This window comes from Amblyomma maculatum, chromosome 5 (assembly GCF_055883805.1).
Source record: "Amblyomma maculatum isolate TAMU_Amacu chromosome 5, ASM5588380v1, whole genome shotgun sequence".
Lineage (NCBI taxonomy): Eukaryota > Metazoa > Arthropoda > Arachnida > Ixodida > Ixodidae > Amblyomma > Amblyomma maculatum.
Window position 1 is genome coordinate 154157790 of NC_139348.1, and position 15217 is coordinate 154173006.

Consider the following 15217-nt stretch of genomic DNA (forward strand, 5'->3'; position numbering starts at 1 on the left):
AAGGTGTCACATAAGTAAATATACGTGGCACACCAAATGGTAGCGGACGAGATGTGAAACTGCTAATTCGAGCATATGAATATTTGTTATGGAGGACACCTTGGCTGAGGTGCGGTCACATTCATGCAGATGTGATGTCTAAAGCTTTGCTGTGGAAATAGAGTTTTTTCTTTTTGTGTGGCACATTGCTAAACTATGTATTTAAGTGTAAAAAATAAATGGAACAGCACGAAAGCACTAGTTCGGAAGCCAGGGTGGAAGCAATCACTTATATCATTTTGGTTCGGAAGACTATGCTAGTGTGTGTATGATCACAAAAAAAATGAGCAATCCAAAACTTTTGGTGTTCTCGAAAATGTTGGGGAAATTTCGTATACATGTATATTGATCACTAGAGTATATAGTCGTTTGAGACAGTGTGCAATGAATAGGGCTGGCAAGCTTGTAAAATGCATGCGGCCTGAATAGAGTTCTTCACATAGCATGGGAGACATCAATGAGAAAGATCATACCTCTAAATCATACAACACAGTGAAATTTCAAAGATGTGTCTCTAAATGTCATGGGGGTTCATGCATCCCTGTTGGTGCACTTTTGAAGGTGCTTTCAAAATGAATACTTTCACTACTTGTATGTCTCCTCAAGCCTGTCATGAACAAAGGACGTAGTACTTGACACCATCTGTGCTGTGTCTTGGTTAACCACAGCTTTCCTACAACACTATGTAGGGAACACCATCATAAAATTCCCATTATCCTAAATGTCTGTTGCATCTCAATGAAGTCACATTAACACAAAGTTATGCATACTATATGTCACCTGATACTCATTGTTTATACATCATGTACCCTGACATTTAGTGTGAGCTTGAATTGATGCAAACTGTAAATGTGCCAAAGACAGATGCTAGGATAAACCTTCCATGTGGCCTAAGAGAACCCGTTGTCATAAAGAGGTAAACATTTGGGACATAACTGGAAGTTGAGGTTGAAAATGAGACTGAAAAGTAGAGGAAAATAGTACACAGCGCAACTCTCATAGGATAAGATGACAATCAAACCGCTTGAAACAAGCATTGCTTTTGGTTCAGGCTATATGGTATTTGTAGGCAAGATGCTTAGCGTAGATGGACTAACACAGAACTGACATTTAAATGCTGCCATCCACAAGCTGAGCATTCTGAAGTGTTACGGACTAACCCAGGGCTATAGTTTGTAATGATTATTTTCTGGAATTTTTATTTTCTTTCTGCCATTGGTAGCTTCAAAGTGTAGATTGCAAGCTTAGAAGTTTTTTTTGCCATCACTGGCATCAAAGGTATGGCCGACAAATGATTAGTACAGTAAAACCTCGTCAATAGGTCTCTTAAAAAGTGTGGGGGAAAAAATATATCCAGGCCTTGCCATGGTGGTGCAGTAGGTAAGATGTCAGACTACTGTGCCGAAGTACCCGGGTTTGATCCCAACTGCCAGCGGCTGCATTTCGATGGAGGCAAAACGAAGAGGCGTCCGTGTTCTGTGTGATGTCAGTGCACATTAAAGATCCCCAGCCTCCACTGTGGCACCCCTTTCTCTCTTTCCACTTCCACTCCCACCTTCTTCCCTGCCCTCAGTGCACAGTTCAAGTGCCCACAGAGCAAGTGTAACAGATACGGCGCCTTTTGTTTCCTGTGAACCAATTGTTATTATTATTAGAAGCATGTCCGGGAAAACATATGATCCGAATTGCCTGATTTTTGAAAACTTTAAATTGCTGAATGAGGTACAAAGGCATTTAGAATTGAGACTTTCACTGCATAAAAGTGCCGATTAGAATTTATAGACATCCATTATGCACAGCTCCTTTTTAGCTCTCGTAGAATTCAGTTAGCATTTGCGTTGTCCTATGCGCGGAAGAAATTTAACAAATCTGGTTCGTAGAAGGCAGTGACGAGCCAGAATCGCTTCCTTGGTTGGCACTGGATGCTTCACATCCTTACACCAGTGACATGTGGAGAAGCCATCGCGATGGCTTACAGTCGCCGCATCTTTGCTCATGCTGCGTCGCTCAGACACGTCCCACTCATGTGCAAGTGAATAGTTGTAGTTATAAAATGGTTCAACTCTATGCCCCTAAGGCACCACAAAGAGGCCACTGCATTTCTCCCCATGAAGTCCTGGTTCCGCAGGAACAGGCGCCCCGTACGTTAACGTTCTTTGATGCTTCGCCTCCTTGCACCTAGGCACTGCAGGAACTGTGCTGACTGAGTTCTGCTGATCAATTTTTCATGTTGTGAGCGCTCGTTAGCACATGTCCTGGTTGATCACGAAGCATATTGTATGACCACAATCTGTCGAAATTTCAAACATAGTAACTAGGAAATTGTGCTTACTGGGAACATATTAACCGGGAGAAGAATAATGTAACTCTATGGGAGGTGTATTGCAGCTCGCAATTTTTAGCATATGAAACAGGAAATTGTATGGACCAGGAATGTATCGATGAGGCTCTACTGTAGTTGCAACCTAGGATGTCATGATTGACAGCTAAAGAAGCATTGTCAAAGACGTGGCTGACCAGTGGCACGGAAGCAAAGACGTGAGGCAGGAAAAGAAGTGCTGCAAAGTACGACCCATGTGTGGTCGTAACCTTGCAGCGAGCCGCACTTCCTCATATAGTGAATAACTGGCTTTCTCTGAATTGTTTTCCTGACACAACCACAATCCATGACAGGGGAAGACAGCAGTTGTGGAATTTGCTCAAGAAGATAGGATAGAATTATTGATTGCTATCGCTTGCAGTTTCCATGCCCCCGTTGTCGTCGGTAGTGCTTTGCCTCTCGACTAGTTGAGCTTGCCACTCGGTGTTCGATGGAGTGGCGCCATGAACCTCCACAGCAGGAGAATAGCGACGTAGACGTGTCCCACGAAGTAGACCGAGTGGTAGTACTGCCAGATGCTTTCAAGGTCAAGCAGCAGGAACGCGGCCAGCATGTAGGTGAAGGACTGCATCTTGCAGAACCAGAGGAGCAGCCGGCCAACCAGGCGCCCCACAATAGTGCGCCGGCGTTGCACCATCACCTCGAGCTGTTCCTCGCCCACAATGTAGGCGGTGGAGGTGACCAGGCAGAGGAAGTAGCCTGGCTCCAGCCCATGCCAGATGGCACTCAGAGTCATTGTCAGCAGTGCCCTGTGGGATAGATAAAAGTGGGGCTTGTTTTTTAAGGCGAAAGCCTTTCTAGGCTCATGGGCCACGGAAGAGTTCGCAGGAGATGTTCCCACGAACTGACAGTTAAGAAAAAAAAGTCCGTCTCCACCAGGAACCACACCACTATCTCTCCAAAGCACACAAACTACTAGGCCACGCCGAGTTTGTGATAAATCAATTGTAGTTATCCTCGCCTAGCATGAGAATAATAGCAGCGATGACGACGATGCAGTCAGTGACAGTGATAATGATGATAGTAGCACTAGTGATGATGATGGTAGTAGTTATGAAAGTGACGATGCAGTTAGTGAAAACAATACTGTAAAGTGGCTTTCGCCTTTTTTGAATAGGTTGAGCAATACTGTTGTATTCGCTTGTAGGTACTTTTGCCTTGTAGGTGCTGGAAGATATATATAGTGGCTGCACAGCAACCATAGTTCTGCATAAAGAAAGTAACAAAATTCCCATAAAGAAAGGTGTTAGGCAAGGAGACACAATCTCCCCAGTACTATTCACAGCTTGTTTAGAGGAAGTATTCAGAGACTTTGAATGGGAGCAGTTAGGGATAAGGGTGGATGGAGAATACCTCAGTAATCTGTGATTTGCTGATGACATTGCCTTGCTAAGCAACTCGGGGGATGAACTGCAAATAATGATTGATGACCTAGACAGGAAAAGTAGAAGGGTAGGCTTGAAAATCAATATGCAGAAGACTAAGGTAATGTTCAACAGCCTCGGGAAGGAACAGCAGTTTACATTAGGTAGCGAAATACTGGAAGTAGTAGGCGAATATGTCTACTTAGGACAGGTAGTAACCGCAGACCCGGACCATGAAAAGGAAATAACAAGAAGAATAAGATTGGACAAGAATGCTAAATTGGGCGAGTTGGTGCATTCGCAGACTTGCCTTTCTCCACATTTTTGTCAATTTCTTGTCAATCTCACTACTTTATTAGATGTATTTGATAATATCTTGTATCCTATATATTCTGTTTGCTTTTCGAATAAAAAATCAGTTGTGAGTAAGCGCTCGTGTGTGTTTCCTTCTCTTTTTGTCCTTGTCTTCTTTGCGCTACGTTTTCCTAAAATGCGAATAAGATTGGGATGGAGCGCATTTGGCAAGCACTCGCAGATTATGACTAGCAACTTACCGGTATCGCTCAAGAGGAAAGTATACAACAGTTGCATCTTGCCTGTACTCACCTATGGGGCTGAAACGTGGAGGCTAACCAAGAGAGTTCTACTTAAGTTGAGGACAACCCAGAGGGCTATGGAACGAGAAATGGTAGGGGTAACATTAAGAGATAGAAAGCGTGCAGAGTGGGTCAGAGAAATAACTCAAGTTACCGACATTCTAGTAGAAATTAAGAAGAAGAAATGGACATAGGCAGGACATGTAGTGCGAAGAGAGGATAACCGATGGTCGCAGAGGGTAACAAACTGAATTCCAAGGGAAGGAAAGCGTAGCAGGGGGCGGCAGAAAGTTAGGTGGGCGGATGAGATTAAAAAGTTCGCAGGGGTCAAGTGGATGCAGCTAGCACAGAACCGGGTTAGGTGGAGAAATATGGGAGAGGCCTTCGCCCTGCAGTGGGTATAATCAGGCTGATGATGATGATGACTTTTGCCTTTTAATTTTGTATCTCCTAAAAATTTTGTTACTGCTGCTTAGTGTGAAATTCGTTGAGTAAGCATGCCATCTGCACGTTATGTGCTTTCGCCAAGCATAAGTATTTTAATTTTGTTACTGCTGCTCAGTGTGAAATTCGTTGAGTAAGCATGCCATCTGCACGTTATGTGCTTTTGCCAAGCATAAGTATTTTGCTCCCACTGGAGCTTGTATATCTTGAAAGGTGGTACAGCCTTTTGGACTATAATGACAGCCGAACAGGGCTTCAAGTGATGTCAAAAATAATGTGTAGAAACCATATCACACTATAGTAATTCTTTTACTTTGCATCTAGCATCAGCTTGCATTAGCCAGATTATGCAGATGACTTGCATGTAAACTGACATCTTGTAGAATATGAAAAAGAGTGATTCAGAGTTCCCGGCTTCGATCCGTACCGCCAGCGGCTGCGTTTGATGGGGGCGAAACGGAGAGGCGTCTGTGTGCTGTGCAATGTCAGTGCATGTTAAAGATCCCGAGGTGGTCGAAATTACTCTGTAGCCCTCCACTGCAGCTCCTCTTTCTCTCTTTCCTCTCTCACTCCCACCATCCTCCCTTCCTTTACAGTGCGGTTCAGGTGTCTACAGAACAAGTGTGACAGACACTGCACATTTCCTTTCCTGTGAACCAATTATTATTGTTATTATTATTATTATTATCAGTTAGCATAAATCAGGAGCAATCGGCTTGTCATCTCTCTTGTAGCTTTTTCACTGTCACCAAGCCTGGGGAGCTGCACCCACTGCCTACATGCCTTTCAAAAGTAGTTTAATCTGGTGCAAACTTGTCAGTAGAAAGTGTCGTCCCTCAGGGATGACGCTAGTATATGCATCTGGGAAATGGCTTCATACTTTAAATACTTGCCTGAGTGGCTTGGTCAGTGGCAGCCGCTTGTAGAAGTAAACGGCCAGCCAGAACTGGACAGTGCGGTTCCAATTGCGGATGCCCATGCGCATTGTGGTGCTAAGCTCGGCCTGCGTCTCGTCTATGTTGTGGATGGTCTCATAGTCGTACTCGTGCTGCTCCCACTGGCCGCTCTTGCCCTGCCACCTGGTGGGTGTTGAGTTCATTAATGAACCTGCTTGAAACGTCAAATTTTAGTGTCTAGTGGGTAGTTTTCTTACTCCTCTAACAAGAATAGACTTCTTGGATGCCTTGTTCTTGTGTCCGAGGCGCCTGTGATCAACACTCCTTGGACCGAATTACGCTCCGATCATGTCACAAAAACGGTCACAAATATGTCAGTCGCCCCCCACACTCATTGGTTGACAGGTCAGCTGGTCAGAATTTACCAGTGTGGCTAGTCGATCGGCTTTCGACAGGTTTTGTGATGTGGTTGGACTCTAATTCGGCCCCTGCTTTCCTCTATTCCTACACGAAATGCATTACCAATATATTCCTCTAAATAACTTGCACTTTAGTTACGTTCAGAATCGAAGTGGTCTACTATGCGGTACCTTCAGCGATGTCTGCATATACCAAATGAGCAGATTTGTCTTTTCACATCATTTGGGTTACTATGCACAAAATGTCTATGCATCAAGATTTTATGACGTTAGAATACCGTTTTTTTTTGCGTGGTAGATTGTTAAAAATATTTTCTATATCCTGGCAGTTCAGAAAGCAGGTGATGCGACTCCTTTTGCTTTCTTTATAAACCAATGTTGCACAGGGCAGTTGATGGCCTGTAGTTCAATTTACTACAAAACGACTGCTTTATTTAACATATTTTCATTGGTGATGGAAAACACAGCCAAGTTACCATAGTGTTTTAAGACAGTTAAAAATGCACAGACTCTCAATTCGCAAAGAAGTGTACAGAATTCCAAGGATTGAAGAAAAATACATACACACTTAGCAGTCCATCAATATCAGTGGGACCGACACCTGGGGCTGCCTTAGATTCGGTTGGGTAGACGCCAAGGCCAGCCATGATGCAGACGCACTCGCCGAGCACAAAGCCGATGTAAAGCCGTAGCCGGAAGATGATGAATACGGGCGTCAAGTACAGCAGCTTGTACGCCAGCCCATGCTCGTAAAAGCCGTCGGTGCCAAAAAACTGCGCCAGACAGAATGTTCGTTTCGACCACAGCATAGAGCAACCACTCTTAAGACAAAGAAGAAGTTTAAAGCAAGCAAGGTGTGGCCTACTGAAGCTTATTGGAGTGTAAAGAAACACAAGAGAAGTAACAGTATACAAATGTTCATATTGCAACTGTTGAATTCAAGTTTCAATCATAATTAGGTTTGCAACTGACAATGGCTCTAATTGCAATCTGCTGCAGTTAGGCTGACTGCTTTGGTTTAAATGGCAGTGTTATGCATGCTGCACAGCCTCCACGACACAACCTGCGAAAACATAAGATATGTCGTGCCATACCAGCGCTCTGCCCACAGAAATTTTGACACGAAATTTACAGTGCGCAGGCATACCACTACAAACTAATCTCACTAAACCATGAAGATTCCCCCAAGATTTCCTCAACATCAAGATTTCCTCAAGGCAGACATAAGCGTCACCGGTGCTTTTTAGTTAAGCCTAAATTGGTCGCCTTCAAATCAGGCAGCCGAAGACGGCTAAAGGACTCACATCGGGTGGGAAGACTTGCACAAGTGCCAGCCAGAGCAGTGCGTACAGTGGCACTACCTTCACGCGGTTCAGACACATGCTCTTGCGGTCAACCGCATCTAGGTAGGGGGCGTTCAGGAAGTCGCGGTATGTCCGGTACCGGTAGTATGGCCCTGCATTTAGAAGTGGCCAGCTTATGTTAGTAGCCAGTCACATTATGAAGAGAGCCATATTTCTGCCTTCAAGGTCAACAAACCCATTTACATGCACATATCGATACAGTGATAGGTCAAAACACAAAGTAACCACAGTTATAGCTCTCAAGATTAGGCTCTCTCTGCTTGATCTAACCTAGTCTTGCTTAATCTGACTGCCTTATGATGTTGCTGTTAAGTACAGCTGTATTCGATACAATGTCCACAATCACCAATGTGCAATACCACACACACTGGTTTAAACCAGTCTCTTGTGAGCTAAGTGTTGAATTGTGCTTAAAAAAATATGCAGTGAAGACAAATGCTTTCAAGGGCTGTGCACCCCTCTATTTCTTCATTAAAGTTACAGGGGCATGGGCAGCATGAAGGATAGGACATCTGGGCTCTAATATACCATCCTTCACTCTGTTTTTCTGGATGTGTGTTAGTTACTATATTTGATTTTAAGATATTGTCCGAAGTTCAGAATCAACAACTATAAAAAATTACTGTGAACAAACCTAATTCAAGGGAGCTGCGTAAAGCATTTGCTTGTGCATAAAGCCCATGTTAATATCTACTGTCAACAGCAAAAGTGTGTCATCTTCTGTACTGCGTGCTTATGATAGAGACAAAATGTTGCCAGCAAACCTACAACCAGGTCCAAGCAAAAGATCCTGCTATGTCAGCAACACTATTAGCAAGATGCTAGTGCAAGACCTGTATGACAGCACAAGCGTAAAAATCTTCAGTTATCACCATGACCAGGGTTAACAAAAATAGGCTGTTTCTTCACAGACAACACAGCTATGCAAGTACACACTCTTGTGTGTTCTGATATTACCTTTAAGGGAACAGCTTTAGGGGAAAGTCAGCACAAACTAAACACTTGTCCCAAATGTTGGCTTTGTTAAAGCATGGCAAACCGAACCTTGCTTAATTACTAGCTTATTGTGCCTCGTAATTTGTTATGTCAGTGATTGTTGTAATGAAGTTTGCCTTTGAGGCGTAAAAGGAAAATTTCTTTGGTAAGAGCAATCAGTTAGTTGTGCTAAGTAATGCCAGCATCCTCTTCCGTGTTTCAAACAACTTTTAGTGGGGCTAACATGCCACCGAAACCGCGGAAAGCAAAAGCACATGAGAATGTTTTGTTTTGTGTGTGCATTATTGGTCAGTGTGAAATTAATTAATGCAATAATTTTAGGGCTGAATCATTACTGATCACATAGCAGGAAAAAAGAAACATGTTGCTGGTGGAATCCGAAATCGTGGCCTCTAAATTTTGTGTCTGGCTCTCAACTAACTAAGCTACAGCAGCAGCTGTTATATGTTGCATGTAACCTAGCTATTGAGAATTTCACCAGCACCACCCTCATGTATAGCAGCAGACATAGTAAGTCCTGTGTCACTGGAAGCGTCGACACTTCCGGTAATACAGCACTTACTATGTCTGCTGCTGATCATGTTGAACCTGATGTGATAAAAATGGGCACTATGCAAATGCTACCTATGGCATCAAGGCTACCAAATGAAGACCCTCGTTAATATATCCAGCATAACCTCATAGCTTTGTGTGCTAACCACAGTGATTTCTATTGGTGTTTAGTGCTTACCTCCCGAGGGCCTAGACGAGCACGGTTTCATCTTCATAATTTGGGTATTATTTGGTACTGGATGATCATGTTACAAAAATATAGGGGACATCCAAAATTGTCTGAAGCCAGTTTTTCTCATTCATCTATCTCAAAAGCTTAATCAGACACCATACTTGTTTCATATTAAACATTTTATCTACCTTGCCCTTAATGTCTCAACTCTGGTTTGTTCTTTATGCTTGCGTGAATGTGAAATGTGCCAACAGTTGAAACAATACAAGATGTAAAAGGGTTTGAATACAACATCCAGAAAATGGAACACTCTAGTATTAATAAATAAAATGACATTTAAAATATTACAATAAGCAACAGGAGATGGTTTATTAAAAGCAAGACAGAACTTGGCCAACAGTGCATTTGAGCAGTGACATATCCATGTATGGCTACAGATGTCGAGTTTGTCAGAGACCATCAATGAATTGAAATTCCGCTACAGGTAGCTGTGGCTGCAAGATGTGTTGATTCAGTTTCATCCTTGTTTAGCTACGTAGTTTTATTACAGGATAATCTGCTACATGAAAACCTTCCCACTGCCCACCATTATATTCGCCATGTATGCTACCAACATCAGATCCCATGACAGTGTAGGTAGTTAACGTCATCACGACTGGTCACGTGACCAATGATACCCTTATGACGAGCACCAGGCATGTGACAGCTGCACGTGCTGCGTAGCAAGCAAGACAACAGCCTACCAGCAGGTTTTGATGAATCAGCTCGCTGCGCAAGACTGTAAACACTTAACAGTTTTTTACCTGTCATCTTTTATTTCTTCTAGCCTTCTATAATATACTTTGTCATAGGCCTTCTGGGTGTTTATTATTTCATAGATTTATATATAATACCCGATTATTTCTTATTCTTATTCATTCATACAATTTTTCTGTCAGAAGTACAATAAAAAAAAATGCAATGTCACGTTTAAGATGCACCTATTGCAATTTGTAAATAGGCAGAGTAAAAGGTGTGACAGTGCTCATTCCTCACCTACAAGGACCCCAATATAGCAGAAGGCATAATCAATGACATCCCAGAAACCGGCCTTCATGTCCTCTTCTTCATACGTCTGCCTGTCAGTTGTCTTTTCCTGGTGTTCCTCATGGACAATTTGCTGCTCCATGGCCAGCCCTGCCATCTGTACATGTGGGCAACCATGGTGTAAAAGAAATAGTTAGCAAAATCTTATCAAAGGCTCTCTACAGCACTTGGACCCATTAAAGCAAATAAACTGATGGATGCGTGAAGGCCAGGAAAAAAACACCCATTGTGCGGTCATGCATAATGGTATGTCCTACACACAGATTTGACACGTGCCAATAGGCTGAATACTGCAAATAGCAGGTGATAAACTTCCTAATTTTGCGTGCATTTTTCTGAAACTGCTGAGTGTCCATATAAGAGGCAATAAATTCATGCTAGCCTATCACTTGACAGGGAAACTGTAACACTTTTAGTATTCAAAATATTTTGCTTGTGTATTTTCAAGGGCATGCGTAACAAAATTTGTTAAGCACTGACAGTTAATTAGTACAGATACATTCTGACTGGTGCTTTCAATTGGAGCCGCCACAGCGCTGCAGTCATGTTTAGCTGGCTACTATCGCGCCACATGCGTGTTTGGAGTGCCAAAAGTTACCAGTGCATGATAAGCGTCTTTACACTCGCAGCATTATTCACTGTAAACTAAAAAAAGACCGGAGTTGGTAGCCCAGTTCTTGTACTGTGGGTAAACAGAGCACACACGCAGAGCACCTTTTCCAGTCATCTCTATTTTTCTTTATGTTTTTTTTTTCTTTTATGAAGTCCTACGAACTCTCGATGACTGGGCACTCACTCAATGCATCCTTCCTTTAATACAAGCAACTCATGATGTAGTTTGCAAGGGATTAGAAGTCCCTGTCTTGCGTTGGCTTAAACAAAGTTGAACACACACATGATGCAATAGTGCAGGCAAGAACTGAAGTGCCTTTGTAGACGGGACAAGATTTCAGCACCACGGAAGCAAATTTTCAATGCGCCAATTTGCCTAGAAACAGTCAAGTGATATCGGAGATGAACGATGATCCTCAGACTAACAGGCAGACACTAGACTGCACTTACTGCGCGCGGAGAACTTGCACTCCGCTGTTCACATTGATTTTCATCGTCATATGGTAGTGTTAGTTTTGTTTAAATGCTGAGGAAGAGATGAGAGAGGTAGTCAGCCTTATAGGCTTTGCATAAAGTTTAACTAACTTTCTATAGCCAATGTCAGTCTAAGACAGCTTTCATTGTCTTGGCGACAATTCTTTTCAAGATGAAAAAATGAGAATGGGCAGGGTACGTTGTGCACAGAAAGGATAACCGATGGTCAAAAAGAGTAACAAATAGGATACCAAGGGAAGGAAAGCGTAGAAGGGGGCGGCAGAGAGTCAGGTGGGCGGATGAGGTTGGGAAATTCACAGGCATCAAGTGGATGCAGCTAGCAGAGGACTGGGTTAATTGGAGGAATATGGGCGAAGTCTTCGTCCTGCAGTGGATATAATCTGGCTGATGATGACTATGATATCCGAGAGCTCAGTTCAAGCTCTCGTTGACTATAGAAAATGGCATTGTTTTTTTAAATTTGCCTTGTTGGTGTAGATTTCGTGCATAATGAGTTCCTGACCCTGAGCGTCAGCATCATCTGGATGAGGTTGGTGATGCCCGGTGGTGGGTTAGTGCTCCACATCTTGAGGTACTTGAAGAATGCGAGGTATCCAAAGCAGAACACAAAGCTGGCCTTTGCCCGATACCTGCAATTCACGTGCACATGTTGAGCATGTTGAGCACCAAGTGAAAGCCTGTTGAGATGCGCTTTGGTACAGATTTGGTACTCTGGCCACGGAGCCACTTTCTTCTTTAGTATTATAATTTGCATCTACTTAATTTGTTTACTTTAACATGGAAGTGGCTTAAAATATAACACTTAACCTGGTGTGAAGAATGTGTTCAAGGTTTTTTAGCCTTTCTGGAGTTGAGCACAGTTCACTCGAAAGTGCCGGGCTAAGTAGCTGGTGTTCGTGCTTGGATAGAAATCTGCTTTCCTTGTCACTTATGTATGTTGTTGAAGTGTTTGTAGGGTACTTAAGTCCTACCTGTAAATGCAGTAAACAGAATTAAGAAGACAAAGAAGGAGGCGTATTAGGAGGATAAGATTTCTGATTTTCAAATAAAATTTAGTTGTGATTACAGTGCTATTGTGTTGCTTCTCCTCATACAGTGATTTGTGTCTATCATTGCTTGTAACATACAATTTAAGCTGCTTGTGCTGCTTGCTTCCTCAAAATTAATATTTGAGTATTACATTGCATGCCTTAAAAAGTTTTCCTTCATACATTCCTGCATTTCTTGTTTCTATTACAAATGGTAAATCATTCTTCAACTCAGCAGTGGACCCCCATGCTAAACATAGCTTTACAAAGAAAAAAAAACGAACTTGACAAGGAATGATGAAGGGAAGTTGCATATAAATTTGCCTTGTGTCAGCTCATACCGGTATGTTGTTCATATTTTAAAAAATGAGTGGTTAAAATTATTCAGCGCATTACTTACATGTACCCTATGTAGTGCAACCCCTATCTTAGTAAAATTTGGCAAAATATATTTGTTGACAATGAATATGCTCCCCACGTAAAAGCACACTTCCCAAATTAGCACCAAAGTTTTTGAAAGAAAAAATAATCATCTCAAGAATTATGGCACAAAAAACATGATGTGATATTTGCACATGTATCCTGGGGAGAATTTCCTATGTTTGTTTTACGCAAACAGCATTTTGCACTAATCATGAATACCTTCCAGCTTGCATGTAGTTTTTTTTACATGTTCCGAAAGTATAGGGGCAACATTATATGTGAAATTTCGAGCTGACTATTACTTGTGTGGCCGTGTGTATTGAGATCCACACTGTTTGCTCACCTGACGGAGCAGAAAGTGATGATGAAGGCGTTGACCACACTGACCAGGCACGGGTGCACGGCATGACGACCCGAGACTATCAACACCAGAAAGGCACCCAGGGCGGTGCAGTAGACCCTGCGATGGCGAACTTCCTTGATGCGGTGGACAAAGTTGCCAGCCACAATGGAGACCACGAGCAGGCCAACGTAGGCGAAATCTGTCAAGCTGAGAGCCATGGCAAGGCACGCTTTGTGGTGCCTGGAGATATGAAAAGGTCACAGCAGTTGTTGAAATAGACAGACTTGGTGTACAGTTTTAATAAGAAGTATTGTGTCATTGGTAGTGGAGTTTTATATTGCACGTACAAATTAAAATTCCACCAGCCTGACATGGTAAAAATAGAGTCCTTGTTGAAAGTGCACAGAATGAGTGAAATTGTGTCAAGCATAGTATTTCGGTTGATTCATGATATCATGCTTGAATGGGTCTCTTAATAATAAATGAACCCTTAACATCTCATTTTGTGCATGCAAAAGGCACCTATTAAGCTGCATAGTTGCACTCTCTCAACTCTCTCAGTGACTACAGCCATCATGCAAAAACTGTAAATATAATTCTGAGAGGTGTACACATATGTTCCGCATGCAGCTAAAAGTCGTTACATTCTAGATAACTACGCATACGCATGGTGCACTCCAAGAGAGCTTTTTTAGCAGGGTTTATCAGAAATGATTCTGTGCTAAATCGCAGAATAATTTTTCATTACTAATAACTATTAACGATAGAATAACTTAACTTATACTGGCCGTATAATGTGTACACTTTATCAGAAATCAAGCATAAATGCTCGACATCATCAAGAAGAAAAATTAAAGCAACCAAAGTATAGCGAACAACTTATCGCTTTGTTTGATATACTGGAAGTATTCATGCACACTCAATCAGCGGTGTGCACTTCAGTATAATATATGGGACTATTATTTAAATTGAATATTCATATAACTGCCCAGCATACTTAGTACATATATTTCTTGAAATAATATGAAGCAACCTCCCCGATAAAAATGTATCAACACTCGGTACGTTTTTCCCAAGTGTACTTATTCCAGCTGGAACTTGATTAGAGGTGTAAATTTTCCAGCTGAAAACCGGAACACTTCAGCTGAATATGATTTCTGGTTCAATATTCCAGCTGGAAATAGGTGTCATTCCAGCTGGAAAGATGAGGTACATACACGGTTCAATATAATATCCAGTGGGGTTTTTTTCGTACCTTCGCACAAATTAGAGAGGTCGAAATTGCGCCGACAATTTAATTAGTCTCCATATTATATGTGGTATGATGCCCACATATGTCACCCCAAAATTAACTCGACAGCAATTAACAATCTTCGTTACTTGTCTCGCTGTTTCACATGAACACATAATTGAGATAAAGATATTTAAGTAAACCGTTTGATATGACGACTAGGATCGCGTTCAGACCCCTTAGCGGAGTCAGCGTAGCAGGAAAACCATCTCGAACTTCCCGTTCAAATCCGTTTCCAAAACGGAAATCCGCCTTTGCTGTTAAGCTTTTATGCATGAGGGGAAGTTACCACTCAGGGTGCGCGCTCGAGCTACTACGCGCGCTGTGCACTCACGTTGATCAGGAGGCGTATTCTTGTTGCGAGGGTCTAATAATTGCCAGGAAATAAATTGATATCAAGCTACCTGCGTGCCTGTTTGAGCGCACTGAACCGGGGGTTCATGCGAGAACGTGCATTGATCGTCGTCTTTCATCGTGCACGCTGGTCTTTGTGTACGTATGTACGAAATTCACGATTACTCAAGCAAATCCAGATTACGGCTTACCTGACTCGGATCGTTAAACTACTCCCACTTTACGTGATATTTCATTCGACCATGCCTTCGATGAATAAAGTCTACACAAGTTTTGACATTGCTTTCGGACGCAAGTGTTGAAACGAAATCTCTTGCTCATCCCAGAAAGCGAAGAATGAATGTAAAAAAAGAAAAACATCAA

General features: G+C 42.3%; 1 protein-coding gene across 2 annotated transcripts; it reads right to left on the reverse strand.

Annotated features, from left to right (window-relative positions):
- Positions 1-20: 20 nt before the first annotated feature.
- Positions 21-15181, reverse strand: frj (membrane bound O-acyltransferase domain containing farjavit). Of its 2 annotated transcripts, none has more exons than XM_084604736.1 (8): positions 15046-15181; positions 13210-13449; positions 11918-12044; positions 10258-10405; positions 7443-7594; positions 6703-6911; positions 5717-5902; positions 21-3168 (listed from the first exon to the last, which is right to left on the reverse strand). In XM_084604736.1, exons 2-8 carry the CDS (start codon positions 13425-13427, stop codon positions 2823-2825), a joined length of 1386 nt encoding a protein of 461 aa, XP_084460862.1. In that variant the 5' UTR covers positions 13428-13449; positions 15046-15181; the 3' UTR covers positions 21-2822. The 2 variants fall into 2 exon arrangements, with proteins under 2 accessions (XP_084460862.1, XP_084460863.1); XM_084604737.1 differs by lacking the exon at positions 15046-15181 and adding an exon at positions 14835-14995.
- Between the last annotated feature and the right edge of the window lie 36 nt (positions 15182-15217).